The 23,230-nt window shown below is 38.2% G+C and overlaps 1 protein-coding gene across 1 annotated transcript in view; it reads right to left on the minus strand.

Moving 5' to 3' along the window:
- Nucleotides 1-12,641: 12,641 nt before the first annotated feature.
- The window catches only part of AP3S1 (adaptor related protein complex 3 subunit sigma 1), a 33,778-nt gene continuing 23,189 nt past the window's right edge, over nucleotides 12,642-23,230 (minus strand). The window contains exons 5-6 of the mRNA XM_075526544.1: nucleotides 22,546-22,653; nucleotides 12,642-13,237 (exon numbers count right to left, since the gene is read on the minus strand). Of these exons, the coding sequence (XP_075382659.1) occupies nucleotides 13,109-13,237; nucleotides 22,546-22,653 (237 nt within the window). The 3' untranslated portion in view covers nucleotides 12,642-13,108. The remainder of the gene's footprint in view (nucleotides 13,238-22,545; nucleotides 22,654-23,230) is intronic.

A 23,230-nucleotide genomic window follows, 5' to 3' on the forward strand; every position in this document is an offset into this window, starting at 1 on the left:
TGACATTTCTAGATAAACAATGATGTTGAGCATGAAAATGCTAGCCTCTCTCTGTGATCCACTGAAACACAAGATGGATCTCAATATTCCTAAAGGAGGAGTAAGTTAGTTTTAGGGATAAGAATAAACACAGTGTGTTTCTGATTATATGAGTGAGTCACAGTAGAGTGCAAATTAATAGGATATTTTTGTGTGCCTGAAATCTGTCAACCTCTTCAAAAAACAGCGTGCTCATCCCTCTTCCTTTCCCCAAGCACGGCTGATCACTAAGCAGCATTAGTCCATCATCACAGCCGGGACAGTTTAGGTCACAATCCTTAATCCCCTTTATACGGGGACATTTAATACTGTCACTACATAAGCACTACACAAGGAAGTGACACAGCCTCTTTGCTGGTTGTGCCAAGTGGTATGAGTGCTGTGTGTGGTGGGGCTTAAGTAGTGTAGGACTACATAAGTAGATCTGAAAACACCTCGATCACACCTACTCAGACCACCTCAGGCTCAAAAACATTTTAAAATCTAGTTTTCAAGGCTATCCTCATAATAAAAGGGTCAGAAAAGAGAACATATTTAAATGAAACCCAAACTTCAAAGCAGGGACTTGAGTATGATGGTCTTCACAACCTCTTATGGATCAACATTTTGCAGGCTATTACTTCTTCATTAGGGGCATATGATTTTTCAGATTAGAAGTGCACTTTAGACAGCTACAACTCTAACTTCCTGATTGCTTAACTTTTGTAAGATTCTGTTCATTAAGAAAACACAGGAAAGAGAACAGAGGTTACCTAAATTGGAAGTTTTGTGTGGGTATCTGTTTGGGTGGGGTTGTTGTTTTAAACTGCAGAGGCACCATGACAAATTAATTATGACAGTTGTGATTATTCCTCAGTCGCCACCTAACGGTAGACCATGCGCACACTGCACAGACATCTGGGCAAAACTGCCATGTACGTAAGGCTATGGTTTATTCAGCTTGGACAAAGTACCTTTTCATGGTTAGAAAAAGAGTTTAGAGAAGTAGTAGGAAAATAAATTATTGTACTTTTATCTATCTACCTATCTGTCTGTCTGTCTGTCTGTCTAATCTCCCTCCTGAGCCCACTCCTGCACACTAGCTTAGAAATTTCACAAGTTAATGAATTTCCCGTAGATCACTGATCCCATTTTCCTCCATAAGCATCAGCAATAACCCCTAGATCCATTCCTTGATTCACATTCCTCTCTCTGCTAGTCCCTCCACCAAAACAATTCCATAACCAGAAAGGCACATGCAATACCACTTAACTGTAAGTTTATATGAAAACAATGCACTAATAAAAACAACACAACTTTTACTTATTCACTCTAAGACTAAGAAGTTTTATAGCTCTCATTTGGACCTCTATACTTTGGCAAATATGCTATCATAGCTCATGCAAATTTTCTAGCATGATTTTATTCTGGAGCAATTACTGTGTTCACAAAATAGAATAAATGTGGATTTGGTATTAAGGTTTCCTTTATGGTGGAAAAGTCTGTCCACCTGGAGAAGACATTTCAGAGCAGTCTGAAGACAAAATTTCCCCCATAGTCCTCCCCAGTGGCTTGATAGGATCCATATTGTTTATCCAGTCAAACGGCTCTGCAGCAAAGTCACAGCCCTTTCTGATTTTCTCATCTGGCAGTCCTCCAGCAAACTTCACCCTGTGCAGCAGTGTCTCCCAGTAGCGTCTTGATTCTTACTCTCCCATCCTACATTTGTGAGTCATCTTTCTGTTTTTTCGTCAGAGATTTCTTCATATGTCCTCCGTGTTCCTGTCCTCCTTCCCATGTGGGAGGTGGTGGACTTTCTCCACCACTTCTCTCTCAAACTGTTTTTCCCAAACTGGCCTCAACTCCCATTCTCTCCTTGCCAAGAAACTCCCTTTTTTTCAGTTTCTATCCCATCCAAAACTTTTCTATTTCTTTCCTTTGAATCCATTAAATTAATGGATTTTGTCAAAAACAGACTCTTGCCTGATTCCAGGCAAGGAAGCTAAATGGCCCCTCATACAGAAAACTGGAGTTACAGTTGCCTCTCCAGCTAAACAGGGGGTCTGCAGCTCCCCATGTGTGCTGTGAGACAGTGGATTAGAGGATCTGCCTAAATATGAAGCTGTGAACCCTAGCTGTCCATCAGACCACCTATAAACCAATGCTCCACTTGAACTGCCTCCCCAAAACTCTCACCCACCAAATCTTTACAAAGAAGAATAAGATCTCTACAAAAACTCTGAAGGAAGGGATAGATTTTTTTTTATACTGAAACCCAGAAACTCTAGGGAGGGGAAAAGAGAACGATTTTGTTAAGGCAAAGGAAACATATGGTGTAATAATTAACCTGGGGACAACATAAAATCATATTATATTTTCACTGGCCCTGTGCTGAAACTCTGTGTGCTAAACAGGTCTTTGTTTGATCATTAGTCACTGAAACTCCCAAACCTTGAGCACAATGTTTAAATGTAATAAAAAGACTAAATAAGTGGAAAGCCACTGGCAGCATGTCTTCTGGCGATGGACTGTCTCTCTTTTCTTTATTGTTCTTGCTAACTTGAAACATCCCGCATTCAGCCTCCCCACTGCTGTCCAGACACAGCTCTGCTTTCTCCATCTGCCGTGGGGTGGGTCTGCAGCCTGAAGCCACAGTAGCACATCCCCAGCCCTTGTAGAGCTCTCAGCACCGTGGGGCTGCGTGCAGTGCCCATCCAAACTGGAAAGAAAGGGGAAGGAAGGGCAATTGCATGACTGAACCACAAGAAGCAGACACACACACACACAGGCTGTGCATTGCGGGGCTCATCGGAGGCTGCAGTTTCCTTAGCTCTTGTAATGAATCCAGGCTTGGTGCTAATGGTGCCATCTCCAGCTAACGGAGATACCATCCACAGGATCAGCCTGGGATGAAGTGTGTGCCTTCACTTTGAAAACTCACTTATAACCCTTCTCATCTCCATTAGCAATTCTAGCCCCTTCAAATGGTGCCATTTTCCCAACACATTTGAAGTGCTATTTGGCATTTCATTACTAAAAAATGATGAAGGCAGCCAGTGGGAACAACAAGGAGAGGCATTTGAAATTCCACAAGCGTGTCCTCCTAAGAACAGGTATGATTGCCACAGTGCACATCAGTGAGTGGATGTTATACGCCGTTACAGTCAAACCCAAAGAAAGAGGAACACGTAACAGCTGAATTGCTAAATACACCTCTAAAGTAATAACCTGTTATTTTCACTCTTGTTTTCAACCAGAAGACTTTGCACTGCTTATATGCTTTTATATTTAAGTTCTTAGAAATTTAAGTAATATCTAAAAACTTAAAAAACTGGATACCAAGCAAACTGAGTGACTTTGGAATACTGTTCATCCTTTTGGTGGACAGGAGTGAAATTTTCTTAAGAGGAAATATCATCTGGGAATCTCAGACTCTTGGCACTGAAATTAATATACATGCTGAAGGAATCCAACCCTCCTCACCTTTTAGCCTGCCATTTACTTAACAGGTAGTACTGCTAGGAGGGGGCTGAGGGTAAGGGGAGGCTAGGAACTCATCTGTAACCACTACGCACCTTGAATGTTCACCCCACCAGCAGCCCTGTTACCTGCTTTGTGTCAGAAAGTGCGCAAACATGGTACAAGTAATTTTTTATGTTTGCAAACACTTCTAATACTATGTAGCACTTACTAAGAAACAGCAAGTTTTCTCATATTCAAATCCATTTGCTTCCTTCTTGTGTCTTTTTCTGTTACTGCTTCCTCATCACTCATGCCAGCTTTAGAGAAATGTTTGTCAGAAAAGTAAAACTAGACCAATCAGCAACTGTCAGAACAAACACACGTATTTTAGAAGCAGTTTAAAGCTTGCTGCATTTGTCTTTACCTGAAAAAGATCTGATTTTGCAAAGGCTTGTCCATTTTCCTATATATATATCAGTTAACCTAATAAATTATGTCACAACTCTGTCACACTTTTATCCCTAGATTATAAAATAACCTGTTTAGCTCCTTCTTCTTTTACAACCTTCCTTACCCTTTGTTTTCCTTCTGGCTTTTCTTTTAGGCAGCATTCTTTTTAAGCTGCTCTGCAAACTACCAATTTCTTTTCACCCAAGCCCTCTCCTGAATATTCCCCTCCTGGGAAACCTAAGTGAGATTTAGCAGGAAGCCCTTCATCATACATACTTATGAAAGAATGAATTTAAAATTACTTCAGGCATGATGCAAAGCCCTATTGAGTTACTACCCTACCACCTTCTCTTCCCTCATCCTACTACCCGTCTTGCTATTTTCTTGGTCTTAGTTGGGATAGAGTTAATTTTCTTCAAAGCGGCTCATATGGTGCTGTTTTGGATTTGTGACCACAACAGCGTAGACAGCACACCCATGTTTCAGTTACTGCTGAGCAGTGCTTACCCAGCCTCACGGCCTTTTCTCACGCTGCCCTGTCAGTGAGCAGGCTGGGGGTGCACAAGAACCTGGGAGGGGACACAGCTGGGACAGCTGTAATTTGTGTTGTGCTAACCCACAGTGCTTGGGTATGAGTATGTTAGTAAACTGCAATCTAACTTAAACTAGAAAGATACTACAGTGGCGTTAAATTACTTAAATGGGCTATAACAGATTCCCAAGAACTGAAATTTCCAGGGCCAAGGGGGCTCATTTAATGGGGTGATACTTTCAAGCTTTTGGAATGTGTTGCACTGATGCCAGGAGGAAAAGGATGAGCACTAACTATTTCTTACTTTGCTACAGATTTCCTGGGTGACTCTAAACTGTAAAATGCTCTGGCTGTTCCTACATGCTCTTGTTTTTTTCCTGAAGATCATCTCAGCAATAGCACCTCTCGCTGGAGAGCTGCAGTTCAGGCCTTTTGTGTAGCCTCATACCACCTGGGAGAACGGTAACACCTCATGAGGCTTCCTCAGACAATCAGTCCTATACTACAAACTCACGTTTACCCTCTGGCAACAGGCTCTCTCCCTCCTTTGCCTACAAGATGACTCCAGGATGCAGGTCTATATAAGGGCTTGTCCCTAACCAACACTTACGTGTCCTTGCTGTTAAGCGAGCGCGGGAAACCTGAGCCAGGATGCAGATGCTGGTATTAACATATTTCTATATAGCAACGTATTCTATATATGCCAGGGCAATCACATCTTGAAGGAGTGCACAACACTTTGCAAAGGGATGGCAGCCAGGATGTGCCCTGCTGGACTTTGCTGGTGGCATCTGTGATGATACCTGTCCTGAAAAGACACAAAAGAATGACAGACAGACAGCCCTCCCTGGTGAAGCAGACTTTGTACAGAGACGCAGGCAGGCTACTCTATGACACACGAGAAGCCAGGGTGTCTCAGGGAGGAACAGAACCATGAGTTCTGTCCTAGGGTAACCCAAACACTTTCTGATGTCAAGTAAAACAGCACCTGACTTGGGAACGGGATGGCTGTTTGAATCATGAAAGATCTTTGCTGTCCTGACACACATCAGCACAACAAATTACTGTAAAGACTATTTTGAATGCAGAGTCCATTCCAGTTTTGCTTCTCTTCATGCACTTTTGCAGACTGGTTGGTCAAATTTGTTGGGAGGGGCCATTGGTGGAGAAAATGTGGGTGCCACTTACCATGGCTACACCAAAGGCAAAAGTGTCTTAGGTGCACAGAGCACTGATCATGCAGGTACCCTGCAAACATCTGAAGCTGTGAAATTCAACTTGTGTCCCACAGCAACTCTGCTGGCTGAGTGCTGAAAATCATACCAGAAGAGGGTCCACGGATTGGACTATGAAAGACAAAAGAAAACAGGGAGACCATACACTCGACTATCTAAGCAGCTCACAGTCATCGTTATAGGCCTGCTTTTAGCTCCAGCTCTGGTGACATGTTTACAGTCCTGTTCAGAGAGAATCCGGAGGGGGATTTGCTGCAGTCCTGGTGCAGTCCTGTTGGCTGGCTGGACAGCAGAGCCAGCCCAGGAAGGGACAATTAGAGCCTGCGTGTGCTGCTGAGTTTCAGAAGAGCCAAACTGGGCAAGAAAGCAGTGCAATATGGGACAAGTATGCCTGTCACTCTGCCTCATGGGATGGATGACGGATCAACTCAAATGCCTCTAGCATTCCAGCCACAGGCATACTCAGTCTGCACAAAGAGGGGATGTCTCAACCTCTGGTTCCTCCTCAGTCAGACCACACTCCTAATGTCACGGCACTCCTAATGCACCAGAAGGCCAGAACTTCTGCAGGCAAGAAATCTGGCTGCTAATCTGACATAGTAGTGTGACCACCTTTGCGTTTCCACCCATAGAATGGAGGTAATAACATTACCTGAGCTCATTCAGCATTTTGGGGTAAACATTGAACACCAAAAATTGCAAGGACAGATCATTTCCTTAAATGAAAAGAGGATGAGAGATTTACAATTTGTTATGATAATCATAAAAGTAAGTAACAAAATATTATTTTTTTGTTAAATTAACTGTTCACCTTTAGTCAGTTTTAGCAGTACTTGGCTGCTTTCCTTGCTCCTAGTAAAATTATGAATGCTCTGTGTAGAAGTTGAGAAATATATTTTGTGCAAGGCTTAGGCTCTGTTTTTGACAGTTATAAACAGACAATTATTTGATTTGTGACATTTTAATTTCCAGTTCCTTCAGTATTTTATGCCCTGCATACGCTATGATTCAGTATCAAGGAGCTTTATGAGGCAACCCTTAGAACATCAGCAAGTTCCCATTCAGCTGTCAACATAGGCCTAAGTAAAACTCAGGACTAATTTTAGCATTTATTGGAATGTGCTACTAGAAAGAAAAGGTCAAATATGCTCACAGGAAGGCAGCGCCAATTTGAGTTTCTGGCTTGAACCTGTTTCTCCCTTGCAACAAGTGACACTTTCCTCCACCCATGCCTGTCAAGCAGAATAAATCAGAACAGCAACATCTGTTTAAGAGGAGAAATTTTGTATGCACTTGTAATGTGGCCAAATATTCCCTCTTTTCAAAATATATTCAAAGCAGTGCTTCACTGTTCAGGGAGGAGAGGGGAGTGCACTGACACAGTACCTGGACTGTCTGTGCTGTCAGTACCGCAGACAGCATTCTCAGCTGATTCTAACATGAGATACTTCTCTCTTAGCAAAAAAAAAAAAAAAACAGTCAAAAGATTTTTTCAGCAGTATTCATTGCCCCTGCCTCAGTGGGAAAACTAACTGGTCTGCTTCAAGTCTATGGAGGCAGCTAGGAATGCCCACTCACGCTGTGGAACTTTTATCCTTTCTGCCCTTTCTCCATTTGTTTAGAAGAATCCGTCTTGCAAGAAGGAAGAAAATCATCTGTCTGCTCCACATGGGCCTTCAGAGAAAGTCTTTGGCTTCTGAAAGGAAAATGCTTCCAACACCTTTCCTCTCAATACTTGAGAGCAAGTCTGTACCCCAGAAAAGCATTTTTCTTCTCAAAGACAAAAAAATTACTTGTCAGAACTAGCAGTTGGTTTCACAGGCTAATCAGACTTAATCTTCTCCCCATTACTAAATTCCACAGTAAAAATCTCTGAATTTGAAATGCATAATTCATAATGAGAGAGACCGTCACAGTTTGGAGACAAGCAATCTGCACAGCAACTACACCCAAGCCTCAAGCTTGCATCTGAGGGCACTTCATCCTGCATCCCCAGAATACAAACAAATGTGGAGAATACTTATCTTGTGGAATATTGAGACAAGTAACCACCTGTGATACAGGGACTTTCTGACAATAGAAAAACAGGAGGTGTGGGGAAATGAAGGAAAAATAGATCAGTTAAGACACCCTGAAGTCTTGATTACTAATTTGTATTATTAATGTTATACAGTCTCCTTAAAATTATCTCTGTGCAGGATTTATCAAGGACTATCAAAAAGTAGTACAGATGATACTTAGTACAGCTAAATTGCTATGATCTCATGAAAAGGTTTCTTCCCAGAGAATTTCACCAGCAGAGAAACTGAACTGAATAGGAAAGAAAACCTAATGTGGGAAACCAGCACATGAGGTGTTGTCTCAGATACCATAAGTACCAAATAGTCTCAGCTACTGTTTAATAATGTTTCCTTTGCAGTTCTAAGAAATGCCCAGAGTTAGGAAAAATGGCTTTCAGTGATTAATTTACACATGCTGGCACCCTGATGAACGTCACTTAAAAGGCAGGCCCTATTGAGGCGGAGTATTGCAAATTAGTTGCCTGGCTTCTGCAGCTAAACGATGACTGAAGATGACCTCTTCTCCTTTTTAACAACAGCTAGTGTAAACAACTGATGTTATATGTATGTATACAGACACACACATATATGTCAAGGGTTTGGGGTTTTTTTCAGTTACAAAAGCATTAAAAACATTTAAATTTATAATCAAGAGCTTAATCATTTACAGCCCACAGTTTCTTTCCATTTTAAATCCTAAGCAGTAGTTAAGAGGACACTGGTGAAATAGGAGAAAGAATTCAAAAGGCACATCATTCTCATGAAGGTGGTGAATACAAGCAGATCAGCATCGTGGAAAACATCTGAATATCTGCAACATAAGGCAAGCCCTAGAAAGTCAAGAGTACGAATACCATTTCCATCATTTCTATCAATCCAATATCCCATCTTCCTCCGACAGGTTTTACTTTAAGGCCTGGTAGTGTCAAGTGACATGTTAAGAGGATAATCACTGAATCACAGAATCGTATAGGTTGGAAAAGACCTTTAAGATCATCGAGTCCAACTGTAAACCTAACACTACCAAGACCACCACTACACCATGTCCCTAAGCACCTCATCCAAACATCCTTCAAATATCTCCAGGGATGGCGACTCAACCACTTCCCTGGGCAGCCTGTTCCAATGCTTGATAACCCTCTCGGTGAAGAAAAATTTCCTAATATCCAGTCTAAACCTCCCCTGGCGCAACTTGAGGCCATTTCCTCTTGTCCTATCACTTGTTACCTGGGAGAAGAGACCAACCCCCACCTCTCTACAACCTCCTTTCAGGCAGTTGTAGAGAGCGATAAGGTCTCCCCTCAGCCTCCTTTTCTCCAGGCTAAACAGTCCCAGCTCCCTGAGCCGCTCCTCATCAGACTTGTGCTCCAGACCCTTCACCAGCTTCGTTGCCCTTCTCTGGACATGCTCCAGCACCTCAATGTCTCTCTTGTAGTGGGGGGCCCAAAACTGAACACAGTATTCGAGGTGCGGCCTCACCAGTGCCGAGTACAGGGGCACGATCACTTCCCTCGTCCTGCTGGCCACGCTATTTCTGATACAAGCCAGGATGCCATTGGCTTTCTTGGCCACCTGGCCACACTGCTGGCTCATATTCAGGCAGCTGTCAACCAACACTCCCAGGTCCTTCTCTGCCTGGCAGCTTTCCAGCCACTCTTCCCCAAGCCTGTAGCGTTGCATGGGGTTGCTGTGGCCCAAGTGCAGGACCTTGCACTTGGCCTTGTTAAACCCCATACAATTGACCTCGGCCCATCGATCCAGCCTGTCCAGGTCCCTCTGCAGAGCCTGCCTACCCTCAAGCAGATCAACACTCCCACACAACTTGGTGTCATCTGCAAAGTTACTGAGGGTGCACTCGATCCCTTCGTCCAGATCATTGATAAAGATGTTAAACAGAACTGGCCCCAACACAGAGCCCTGGGGAACACCGCTTGTGACTGGCCGCCAACTGGAGTAAACTCCATTCACCACCACTCTTTGGGACCAGCCGTCCAGCCAGTTCTTTACCCAGCGAAGAGTACACCCATCCAAGCCATGAGCAGCCAGTTTCTCTAGGAGAATGCCGTGGGAAACCGTGTCAAAGGCTTTACTGAAGCCTAGATAGACAACATCCACAGCCTTTCCCTCATCCACTAGGCGGGTCACCTTGTCGTAGAAGGAGATCCGGTTGGTCAAGCAGGACCTGCCTTTCCTGAACCCATGCTGGCTGGGCTTGATCCCTTGGTTATTCTCTACATGCCCTGTGATAGCACTCAGGATGATCTGCTCCATCAGCTTCCCCGGCACCGAGGTCAGGCTGACAGGCCTGTAGTTCCCCAGATCCTCCTTCTGGCCCTTCTTGAAGATGGGTGTCACATTAGCTAATCTCCAGTCAGCAGGGACCTCCCCAGTTAGCCAGGACTGCACTCCCCTCTCCTCCCTGAACAGTGAAGCACTGTTTTGAATATATTTTGAAAAGAGGGAATATTTTGCCACATTACAAGTGCATACAAAATGTCTCCTCTTAAACAGATGTTGCTGTTCTGATTTATTCTGCTTGACAGAATAAATACCTATAATATGTCCCCTGGCAAACTAAAGACACTCCTCTGGCAAAGGGGTGGCAAATAGGTTCAGCTACTGTGAGGAAGCCGACGTTGTCATACCATCTATTTTTATTTAAGATAAAAATACCACCATTCAGCCTTTCTGTACAGTACCTTTTCTGCGTGAGAGAATTTCTCTTCAAAAGGAGTGCAATTTTACTGTGAAAACCTGATAAAGAATTTCTTCCCATCTAATGATTTTCTGAGTAATGAAGCTCCAGTTGTTAGTCACAGCCTTGCATTAAATATTTGCTGGCCAGTCACAAACAGAGGAGCTTCTTGAATAGTCTGGTGTCTATGGAAGAGCTGTCCAAAGAAGAATCCTTTCCAGCAGAAGCCATGTTGTCAGGTAGGAGAAAGGCAGTATAAACAAAAGTAATGCAAAACACAAAGCAAAAGAAAAAAAAGCTTTAAAATAAGTCATATAATTGTTAAGAGCTAAGATCTAGTTCACTAAAATGAATGAAAGCCTGGCTATTGACAGATAAGAAGTGAGAAATTAATCTGAAATATGCTTCATGTCAAGCTGCATCTCAGGCATATATTCTCTAAGGATTTGGAAAAATGTTTGATTCAAATAAACCCAGAAAAGATTTTTCTCTGAAGAGATGAAGAAAAGAATGAAAAATGTTTTAACTACATAAGCTTACAAATCTGAAAAAGAACCAGAGGGAAAAAAGTGAGATAAAGAATAGAGGACTTGGAAGAATTTCTAAAATTGTGAGCTCCTTTCACAAATAGCCAGAAGGGCTCTCTCTAGGTCAGAGTACCAAATGTTTCAAAATTTCCTATTTATCCTTTGGCAGCAGCACTAAATCAATCCTCACAGGGGAACAATGCAGAAAATTTTCAACATCTTTACTTTGAATGTCACATGGTCTACGCATTAAGCAGAAAAACAAAAGTTGGCAAAAGCAGGTGAAATTCTAACAGTTCCAGATTTGTACTAGCTAAGCTGTCTAACTTGGGAATACTAAAGAATACTTCATAGGGAAAAAAATGCTGCACGTTTCATTCTCTCCATTTCTTCAGTGGAAATGAGAAAGTGGCAGTTTTCTACTTAAACCCCACCTGAAACTTCCTGAAGCCTAAAACTAAGAAAGTTAATTTGGAGGAATAAATACTCTTTTCAAAAGTATGGAGAGGGCAATTCTGTTTTCAAAAGTATTTATAAAATAGTGTTACCTGATGCTTATTAAATGCAATACAAACAATATACATGAAGTTTCTTTTTCTTCCCCTTAAGAAATACATTAAAATTCCTTGGATTGTATCAGATTTTCTGCTTCAAAAGTAATTTCTCTTTCTCTTTTTCACTCTCAAATGCTCTCAGAAGGCACCAATGATAGTTACTATGGATCAAACACAGAATGTGATGTGATTCCAAGTTTATCCTATGGGGTATGTCTTAACATTCAACTCAAAGGAAAAGAATGCTTGGTTTACATCAAATCCAAATTTCTGAAGTAACACAGGACCTCTCAGACTAGTCCTGAAATGTGTTGTCCTTGATACAATATTATTGTATTTTCATATACAGTATTAACTGCATAATTTTTGGAGAAGAACATTTTACAGGAATTCTTAAATATCCCAATGATATTTTTATTATTCATTTAAACAGACTTGTACATTACACAGAGCTTAAGAGTATGATTATAAAACCCAGTCCCAACCCCCCTTTATTTTTTTTAAATCACAGAAGAGTTTAAGAGCTGAGCAACTTACACAAAGGTGACACCACTTAGATCTTCTGAGGTCTCGACAATACTAAGTATCTCATAAATCTAATTCTCGAAGCAGACAATCACAAGTATCACCAGGCACAGAGGCCCTATTAAAGTATCCTCATTCATCTTTCCAGACTGCCTTTCTTTATCACATTACCTGATACACTCACATTTACAGTTCTGAGCTGCCAATCTCCTCAGCCCATTCTATACTTCTCACAACACACAGAGCAACTGCAGAGACCCTTTTTCCCAAAACAAAGTCAGACCGTCAGGGACAGTCTATCAGATTGTGTAAGTATCTTCTCAACATCTATATGTAAACAGAAATCATTAGATCTTCAGTAAAGGCAGTTTTTCCTTCAGAATAATAATAATGAACAGCTTTTGTGCGAAATGTAAAGAGCCAATATGTTCAACACAATACCGTCCTGTAATTCCTTCAGAAATTAAACTACAACATTAATGCTTGCTACAACAGTATTTATATATAGTCAATTGGCTCCAGGAATAGGAAATAACATGATTTATTGCAAAGAGTAGATTTGAGACAAACAGGTATTTAGAAGTCCAGTTTGTTATGATTTTATTTAAACAAAACAAGAGTTTAATGTTTTCATGCAACATTTGCACTCTAAGTCTTAAATAATAATGACAAACAGCAGAAGTAGTTAAGGAATGCACTAATTATAGACCTTAGTGAATATACAAAAAAACTCAGCATTATAGGTTATACAAAGTAAAGAACATCTTAAATACTTTCCCAAAATACTGCAGCAGCCGAGACACAGTGATATGCCTTACAAGGGCATAGGAATGTAATTTAGAAATCAGACAGGAACTACCTATTTCCTTTAATTTCACAAACAAGACAAAAGCAACATTCAACTCCACACACTGATTTTTCAAATTATGTCTATACAGTACCTTGAGTTTTATCCAAATAGTAAAAGTTAGACATGTCATTTATTTAGTAAACAATTATGCGATAAATCTCTATTACATTTCTTCCTTGGTTTTACCTGGAGTAGCCATGTTATTTAAAAGAGGGCAGGTTTGGCACTTTTATACTGATGTCACCAATATTAATATTTCTTGGGATCTCTGGCAGATTCATATTCTTTACAGCTGAAACAGCCCGGGCTGGAGCTCCTGCTAAACCAGCCTGTGTATAAAGTGAGGAAAAATGCAAGTCAGGCAAAGTTGGTCACAAGAAGATTCACTAGCAATATACACAGACGACTAACTTTTCAAGTATTTCTATGGTTACACAATTAGAAAGACCAGATGGTAATTGTGTTTGGAATGAAATGGGTTATTTGGAAATATTAAACCAGAAAGAGAAAACAGTTCACACATTCCTTTTTATATGGTAAAACACGTAATGTCAACTTGATGGAAAAGTATGCGGGGAGGAATAGGAGGCTTATCCAAGGGTGTGTAATGTGTAGATTATAGAACAGACAATCTGGAGGTATTTGAAGTCCAATGTGGTGTCTTTGTCTCTTACCTATTCTAAAAGTTCACATGGTTCACAGTTGACTAACATTGGTTACAAGTTCAAAATAAGTAACCTCAAAGTAACAAGCTACTGAATGTCAGTTGAACCATATTACTTATCTAAATGAATATATATATATAAGGTATTTCAAGGTGGCTTAGCCAAAAATGAAGAGGATAAACACCTTGCATTTGTGGGTGATGAACAGCACGCAGAGAGATTGTTTCTGTAGACCAACTGGAGTAATCTGTTGTCCCACAGTATCTAATTATATGCTAACATATCTGCAGCCCCCAGGCACACTGGAACATTACATAATAACCTGGTTATGCCAAATTAAACATTGAAGTACCTATTTTATATTAAAGTCCTCTACTGTATGTAGTCTCTCTTCATTTAAAGCCAGAGCCTTTCTGTATAAATATGCAAGTTTTACAATATTGAAGTTCATTACTGACTTCCATTCAGTTCTGCCTTTTAGATAAAATAACTGCCAAGTTTACACACTAGGGTATATTACTGAAACGCTAACAAAGATGATTTACAGCTCAGAGGTCTGAAGACATACAGAACATGATCATTCCCTGTTGATTCTGAAGAACACCTCTTCAAAACCTTGTTAATTTAAGGACTATTAAGAAAAGGCCAATAATTAAGTTGTTACTGTATTTGATGCTGTGTAGAAAAGGTACTATTCATTTTACATGTGGAAATGTTTCTCCTAAAAGTTCAGATTCTCTACGTGTATTTAGAATTAGCTGTGTGGGTTTACTTCAGGCTTGCCACAGAAGTGTAAAAATCATTTTTGTTCTTGCTGGGAACAAAAAAAAAGCCTGGAAGATTTTAAAAACAGAGCTCTTGTTTGCAGAAAAAGACATCATATTCCAAATTCTGTGAATATGTAAAAAAATTAACTTTTTATTTTGACGTTTTAAAAGCAGGATTTAAAATATTCAAAAAGAATAAAAATCACAAGTGATTTTCAGAACTACTACAGTTTTAGAGCGTGGCATATTGCAGGCCCAGTAAAAAGGAGCAATCCGCCAGAAACAAAACAACATGCTAAGAACTGGTTAAACAAAAGACTAAACCTGTAGAAATGGAAGGTCTGTCATTATAACGTGTCAAAGACTGAAGAAACCAGGGCATTTGCAAATAAAATAATTCCGAGCAAGAAATACAGCAAAACAAAAGAAGAAAAACTTCTGGAAAAGTTTGTCTCATATTTGATTATTAAACATGTTGGTAGGTGACTACTGCTCAAAGTATAACCTTTTCAGATTCTTGATTTTCACTGAAATTCATTGCAATTACAGGGTGTACTCCTGAGGAGTACACCTGACTTCCGTGGTGTCCACCTGCACTATTGCTCGAAAGGAGACAGCCACTCCATATACTCCTCAGACAACAACTCTATTTTTTGAAGGCTGTCCAAAAAAATATCTTCGCCCTTTTACTACTCTCTTGTAAGAAATAAATGTAAGGTCAAATTAACATAAGATTTCCATTTACAATCCTACTTACTGTTCTCCTTCTCCCTTCAAAAACATAACCCATAGTCAACATAAAACCAATTAAAGTTTCCAATTTTGAACTAACCCTTTTATATCAATGTGGAAAGGCTAAAGCATCATTAATCCCTAGATTTTAGTCACAGGAGGATTCCCAGTACCAGGAACAGAGACCAGAAAGCCATGAGTCATCTGTTATAACATCCTCCCTGCCAAACACTCATATATAAGACACGCCAAAGTTGGGAATGGCATGTGGGGGTAGAGGAGAAAGCTCAGGAAATCTTAAATCTGTAATGCAACCAAATAATTTGCTGTCGCTTTGGCCCTGACATAATCCAAATTATCAGTTCTCAGAAGTACAGACTAAGTAAAACTGAAAAGGTGCAAAAAAGTATTTTCAAGGCCTCTTTTTCCTTGTAGATCACCAAGTCTATCAGGTCATTCACTTCAGAGGCTGTTTCAATTGCAATACCTTCACAAAGGGGAAAATCTGGACGTAACATTAGTAGTATTAAGAAATGCAAGTATCCAAAATCTGCATCCCCGAATCTCCAATATCTTAAAGGAGCAAGTATTAGACACTGCAATTTCTTGCTATTTATTAAGAAACAGTGCAGGAGATATGAAGGTGCTCAATACTGTCCTTTTATATTTGAGAACTTGGAAATGCTAATTTGAAATCAGAGGTAATTACCAGTGAACTTCTATCAGATAAAACAATAAATGCATTTCCTTTCTATTTGGTTCTATCCTTTAAATTCTATATTCAGTAACTGGAGAAAAATTCTTTAAGCAAAACCAAAAGTGGGGCAATGTAAACTGTTTTCCATAGAGAAGATGAAAATACTAATAAAGTAGTAACAAAAGCAATGAATTATACAATTTGTAACTGAAACAATGGCAAACCAGAAAAATATCTTAAGTGATGGACATGGTCCACACAAACAGGCATGGCTGGCAATTCAAAAGAGAGATGCCTTCTAGGTGACTAGGATGGAGATTCCTTACCCTAATTTAATGAAAGTTAATTATTCTTAATGGACAAATAAAAGTTTTAGTATAACTGGTCATTATTTTTACCTACCTGCAGCTATCCTCTTTACACAGACTTACAGTCCCTGCCTCCCGCCCCAATGGCATAGGATACAATGGAGACACAATTGAGAATTATTTAAAATACCACAATTGACATGACCATTGCCCTTCCACCCCCCTATACAGCCACGACTTCCAACAGTCACATTTCATGAGGACCATTCTGGATCAGGATCAGTGAAGACCCCTGACAAAAGTACTATGAATTTCAGATTACCTCTTTTTTTTTGCCAGCGAGATTGTCTTTCACTATCATAAGCTGGAGTAGAGATTTTCAAACTATTACATTCTCTTCTCCTGTAATGCTCTACATTAAGTGGGTTTGTAATTCAATGTATACATAATATGCATAGCAAAATGCTATTTATCACAATGTCAACCCTATCAAGCACAATACAGTCATACAGTATTTCTAAGAGAGAGACAAACAGTTCATAAAAAATGTCTAATGGATAAAATGGCTGAAAAGTACTTAAACTGCCCAAGTGGATAACTAATATATTATTTCAAATGCTATTATATCCAAATGCCTTAGCATTCCTTTTTAGCATGTTAAACAGTGAACTAGGATGCAGTCCTTCCATTTATTTATCATTTCTTTTACAGAAATTGAACTGTATTACAAACACAAAGGTACTACAAGAAGTACTTCCAGGCCAGTGTGCTTTTAAGGAGTTTTATAGAGGTACCTGAGTAAAAGAGCCATCACTGTAACATTGAACTGGACAAGTTTCAACTGCCTTTTTTATCAAATAATTCAGCAGGTAAGTTGGTGAGGTGCAAAGAAAAAACTGTTTCACTTGAAAAAAAAACCAAAACACGTAGCAAGCTTTAAACATGCAGTGAATGATGAATTGTCTGTCACAGCGAGCAAATGACTTAAGCAAGTGAAAATGAAACTTCTTAAGACATAGTAATGAAATTTCAGAAATACAGTAAGAATTGCATACAGCTAGTATTACAATAAGCCAATACACCACATTTTTGCCACAGCTGCTTTGTATTCTCAATTTCATTTGTTATTGAAGGTTGTACTTTAATGTTGAAATGCTGTATAGTAAAAGTTTAGTTTCAGTTACTGCAAAAAATGCTTGTAAACATGTTCATATACTTTTACAGTGAAAGAGCAATGCCACATATGCAAAACAATAATGCCATTTTAAAGACTGAAATAGACACATTTAATAACAGAACTTTGATTCTACTCGTCCTACTCTATCAAGTGAGAAATATGAGCTAGGTCAGTATTTATCACTATAGGAATCAATTTTCTTCATTCTTGTCATCACCCATTCTCATAATGCCCCACTGATAACTTTAAATCAAAATGATCCCAGAAACATTGTTTTACTCTTTAAAAAGAAATTCAGATCATTTGGAAAAAGTATTGCACATCACAAATGTAGTTAATATGCATATACAAATAGAAAAAAAAAAAAGATTCAAACCGCCATCCCAAACAACTCTACACAGGACTAGCTATCACTACAATAAGCATATAAAAATATACAGCCTCCTGGAAAACAAAATAATGAAGGCTAACACTTTGCAAAATAAGCCAGCCTTTTCCAGATATTTTGGAGGTACTAGGACCTCTCTGCTGCTGGTGTTTCATACCAATGCTTCTTTCCAGAACAAGTGTGACTTCAAAGCAGCAGGGTTATGAAATCATGAAAGGATGCAATACATAATATAAAGGAATGATCATGTCCCCTGCTTATGAAGTTAAATAAATGAACATAATTAGAGAAAAAACAAAATGAAGTCTGCAAGTATATCAAAATGAGGCCAAACAGATAAGAAGACTTAAGACATACTCTTAGAAATTTTAAGCACTTGAATCACAGAGAGAGTAATGGATGGGAATGATTAATTATTTGTTTGTTTGTTTTTCATTGCCAGACCCAAAAATAAAAACAGAATATGTGTGAGCAGAACAGAGAAAAAGAAAAGTAGCTTTGCACAAATTAAAAAAAAAAAACAAACCTGAAATCAAACTCCCTACTGTTACAATGAAATACAGATTATATGTTACAAGTGTTGACATATTAGGCAGAGGAAGGTCATTTGCTTTATTTTCTTCATGTGCTGTAGCATACTTCAAATTTAGGTCAAATGTTTCATACTACCCCAAAATATTTTTAGCTAATTCTTTACAACTTGGTTCTACTAAATCCAATTACAGAATTATACTGTTAAATCTTAAAAGTATTACATTACTTTATCCTAGAAAGTTCATGTAAAAAGTAAAGAGCAAAGCTATTAATAAATTAAATAAACTTCATCTGCTTAAGATTCCAGCTACTTAAAATACCTGCAGTTTGAATACACAGATACTTAAAATGAGTGGAAATGAATTTTGAAGTACTGCAATTAACATTGACTGACATTCAAACTGTTGAGCTGAACTAAACGTTGCAAACAGCAAATGACGGGGCACGATGACCATAAACTGAACTTCAAACATACATTTTCCTCCTCCTTTTTAAGTTCCTTGTTAATATTCCTGTTCAGTGACTGCAGTTACCCAGATATCTTAACGCAAAATCCAGTGATTCAGATTGCAAGGGCAGCAAATGTACATCTGAAGCTGAGTACATGCTGACAGCCCTTCTTGTTTTATGTTTGATACACTTCAGGTTGAAAGATCAACTTTGGTATTTCTATATCATCTTTACAAATTGCACTAATAATTTTATTCTGTATGTATAAAACTATTTGAGTTTGTTGGTTTTGGTGGGTTTTTTTTTAAAGTTTTGTTCACCTGAAACTTACTTTGAAACTTCTCTTTGCAAGCACGTAAAAGTTCTTTGTTTTCATTTGGAAATACTAAATGGTGAAGCAAAAGAGTTCATATTACCTATTTTAGATTATCGGGTACAAAATTTTCTCAATAAGGAAGCTATTTCTATTATGTCATCACATCATATTTTGTTATCTGTGTGTTCAATTTTTATTCAGATTAGTTTTGCAGGTTTTTTTTTGTTAATATTCATACAAGTTCATACTCCTTTGTTTCTTAAACAATGATACAAAGAAAAGTTAAATTCTAAAATGCAGGAAGAGAAACAAAATAAAAAATATGATGTCAATGGAAAGCTAGTAAAATACACTATAGCCAATAAAAAGATGAGGGAACTACAAGAAGAAACTAGCACAAAAAGTAGGCTACAAGGACTAGTATGGGTATTTTTACACATAATTTTTGAGTCTGGCCTACATAATTTATTGCCTTTGACATCATTTTGCTTTCCCTTTTTGTTAAAAGTACATTTTTTCTAAAAGTCAGCAATACCTTTGTCTACCTGTCCTGTCTGGGAGACTGAAAGATAAAGGTCTGTAAGAGAGAAGAATGGAAAGAGCTAGAAAAGATCAGGAGGTTCGGAAAAAATGAGGTCCAACTTAAAAGTCTAAATCACACGCAGTTGAACACTCCAAATAGAGAAGAGGTAGCCCAGGTTTACCTACAATACTTCCAGAGGCTCTGGATAAAATCCCAATGACCCCTCTCCCAGTAATTCCCTCCCTTCATCACAATGATCCTTTGGCTTTAGGAGGATTGACCAGAAATCCATTCACAGATAAACACTAAACTGAAAGGTAGGGAAATGCATTTAAGACAACATTTCTCAGGGTAGAAATAGAATTTCCTTTGTAGCCCATCCAAGCAATTTAAGAGCTGAATCAGAAATCAAAGCTAGGGACTCCCTCAAGTGGTTTAAATAATTAATCTCTGTTGAAAGCATTAACAAATTATTTGAGTTGATAACTTTACTCAAATATTTGTGAGTTTAATAAACTCATTTGATCTTCTTCACTAGATGCTAACTGAAAGCCTGTTTAGAAACCTAATACATAACTAAACAAATACCTAATGTCAAATGGCTAAATTTTATATATTAAGGGAAGCCAGGTGGGGACAATACAAAATTGAAAATATTTCTGAAAATGTAGCTCTGTTAAAACTTTATTAGTTTCATCATTTCAGCTATAAAAGAAAAGGCAATTTAACCTTAAAGCAGCTATTTTATGGATGCAAAAACTATGACAGAGGTCTAACAAGCCAAACAAGCTAAAGCGAGAGTGCTGTGGCATAGGTGGCAGTCCTATGAACTACAGACTATATGAATAATAATTTCTAAATTTAAAAAATAATCAATTTTTTTTAATTAAAAGAAAACTAAGACGATCCACTAGTTTTGATTTCTTAGTGACCAGCATTCAAAAATATTATTAAGTTATTACTGATTTTGATTTACAGGAACTGGATTTGCTTATGTCCTGAAAATACATGTTCAGGAAAGACATGTTGAAAGATTTACAATCTTGATCAAAAAGGCAAAAGGAAAAGAAATAGCAATCAGGAAATTTCTGGGTATATACATGAAACAAATGATTAATGATCTGAGGAAATAGTTACCAGGTATTGTGAAGTATCTCAGCATTACAGTAACTGTTAAATTTGAAAAGAAACAGTCACTGAACTAACAAAAAAAAAAAAAAAAAAAGGCATTTGCGGTGAGCAGACTGTGAAATGTTCTACTCCATCCCAGTCACCCAGTGTTTTAATTTATCACTGCTACTTCTTTACCTTCTATAATTCATTGCTGAATGTAAAGGAACAAGTTGCTATTTGCCTTGCATATGCTCTGAGCTCTACATGTTTTTTTATATCTTCTACCACCTATTTTTATACTAAAAGCATCTTAAAAGAAAGAATGACTTACTGATGAATAATGGAAAACAGCAAGTATTGCAGCTGGCCGCACTGAATCGATATGTTTCAGATGACTAGTCAGAGACTGGCCTACAGTTGATTTGGTAGCAGAATTCACATAATTAAGAATAAATACCTTAATTAAATGCTTTTAGGTAAAACTGATATGCGCACAATACATGGTAGAACATAGCTGCTCAGTAAGTTCAGCTTTTGGGACACTATGTTACTCTTCCATCAAATAAAGAAAAATATATGTATATAGAAGTTATTCAAATATAGTAAAAATTTACGGGAATAATTCCAAATATTCATCTCTGTGATCAATGGCGCATTCTGAGTTTGAGAAAAACATTAAAATGAACATTTTGGACATATCATAATCTACAATACAATCCTTCTGAATGTATATTGCTATGCACTATATCATATCATACCTAGCTTTTTCCTGTTTTTCACACAGTGTTGTCTTGTTCTTGGATACAGTTTGGAAGTTGTGCAAAAGAGAATTAAACGTATTAAAAGACTTGAGGTGGTGCAGTGTGAAATTGCAGAATTAGGAGAACAGTATACATTGTACCATAAAAAAGCTGAAGAATTCTTTTCTCTCTTTGTTGCACTTAAGCTAAAAAAGGAAGTTCTCTGGGTCTTCTAAAATGTCGTTTAGTTCATATTTATGCCACCTGCAATATTTAAATCTACTCAGCTGACTTCAACTTTAGAAATAGTCTCCAATTCAAGTAAAGGTTTGTTTAGAAATTTCAATATTACACTTCGAAAATCAGATGATGTGTTCTTCTGTGGAATTACTCTCATCAATAAGAATCAATCACAGACTTAGCTAAGATGTACTAGTAGTATTTTGGCTTACAAGGCACATATGGTGATGTTAAAGGAACAATATTCTGTGTCATAGCCAAAGTAATTCTAAAATCCTTTCTTAATCTAAGTTTCTTTCCTAAACACAAATTCAACAATTGTTGAATTGAAAAGGGATTCCCATGATTTACATGAGTATCCCTTGCTCAGACTGTTATGGGCATATACAGAATATAATTTCCGCACTCAAGTCTACTCAACTGAAGACCAAATGTTCCAATTACCAAAATGGCAGAATTCGTATTTACTTTAAAAGGGTCTTAAACTGGGCTTTAAATTCTATCTAGTCCATTTCAGTTCAATTTATTATTTTGTGTTGCAGTATTGTTGTAACACTAAATATGCTGCCATTTATTTCAGGTGCTAGAAACTTACTAGCAGACAGGAATATGTAGTCTTTGTATACACACTTTGGTTTTTTACCTAATTTCATTTAAGTGTTATAGTCACTAGTCCAGCATAATAAATACACTGGAAATAAAATGCTTTCTGCAAGATAAACTTGGAGAACTACAGAAGTATCTCAATAGCAATGGCGCACAACGCTATTAGATACAAATAGCAAAAACTAATCAGCAGCGACTCCAAGCAATTATTACTTATAATGAAAGGTATGACATCCTAACCTAACGACACATTGTCAATTTTTTGCATTATAAGCAAGCAGCTGTATATAGTTTGCTACTGAAGGACAAACGGCATTAAATAGCATGCATTTACTACAACCATGTTTTTAGTTTAGAAACTACACAGTGCGTCACTCTTACCTCAGATTTCTCCAGTTTATTTTGAGCATCAATCTGAGTGACAATTTCATTCATGTTGGTCTCCAAAACCATTCCACCCATAACCATTTCGGCCAATATATTATGGACCTAAAAAAGACCAAAAAAAATTTAAAAATGCAAAATGTCCTATACGCTTCTGGACAGATGATACCTAGATTCCTCAATATAGGAACACATATATTCTGTAAGTCCCTTAATGTTAGCAATTTATTTAAAACCATTTCGGAAAAACACTCGTAACTTGATGTTCGTTTCTCTGGTATCTTACTTGCTTATAGTTCTGTTCTAAACTCATCAGCTATACCACTTTGCTTATCAATGCTAGAAGAAACTTTCACATTCATCTTTCTTTCAGTACCTGTTTCTATCCAAGGACTATGGACAAGAGTTCTAATTAGCATCAATAGTAAAAATACCTCTAAAGAGCACATTCTACAAGATTAAACAAATTGCTCACAAATAGATGTGTAAAAACTACTTTGGGCTACAACTATGAAGGAAAAGAAACACAGTGACACTCACTCACCATGGGTACCAAGACTAGGCTTAGAAGTAGAATTAACATACCTGAGCTACACTATAAACAGGGAGTCTTCAGCACCTAGGACTAAGATTGACAGCTGGGACTCAAACTGAAGGACTACATAAATCAGCTGGGGACATT

This window comes from Mycteria americana, chromosome Z (genome assembly GCF_035582795.1).
Source record: "Mycteria americana isolate JAX WOST 10 ecotype Jacksonville Zoo and Gardens chromosome Z, USCA_MyAme_1.0, whole genome shotgun sequence".
NCBI lineage: Eukaryota > Metazoa > Chordata > Aves > Ciconiiformes > Ciconiidae > Mycteria > Mycteria americana.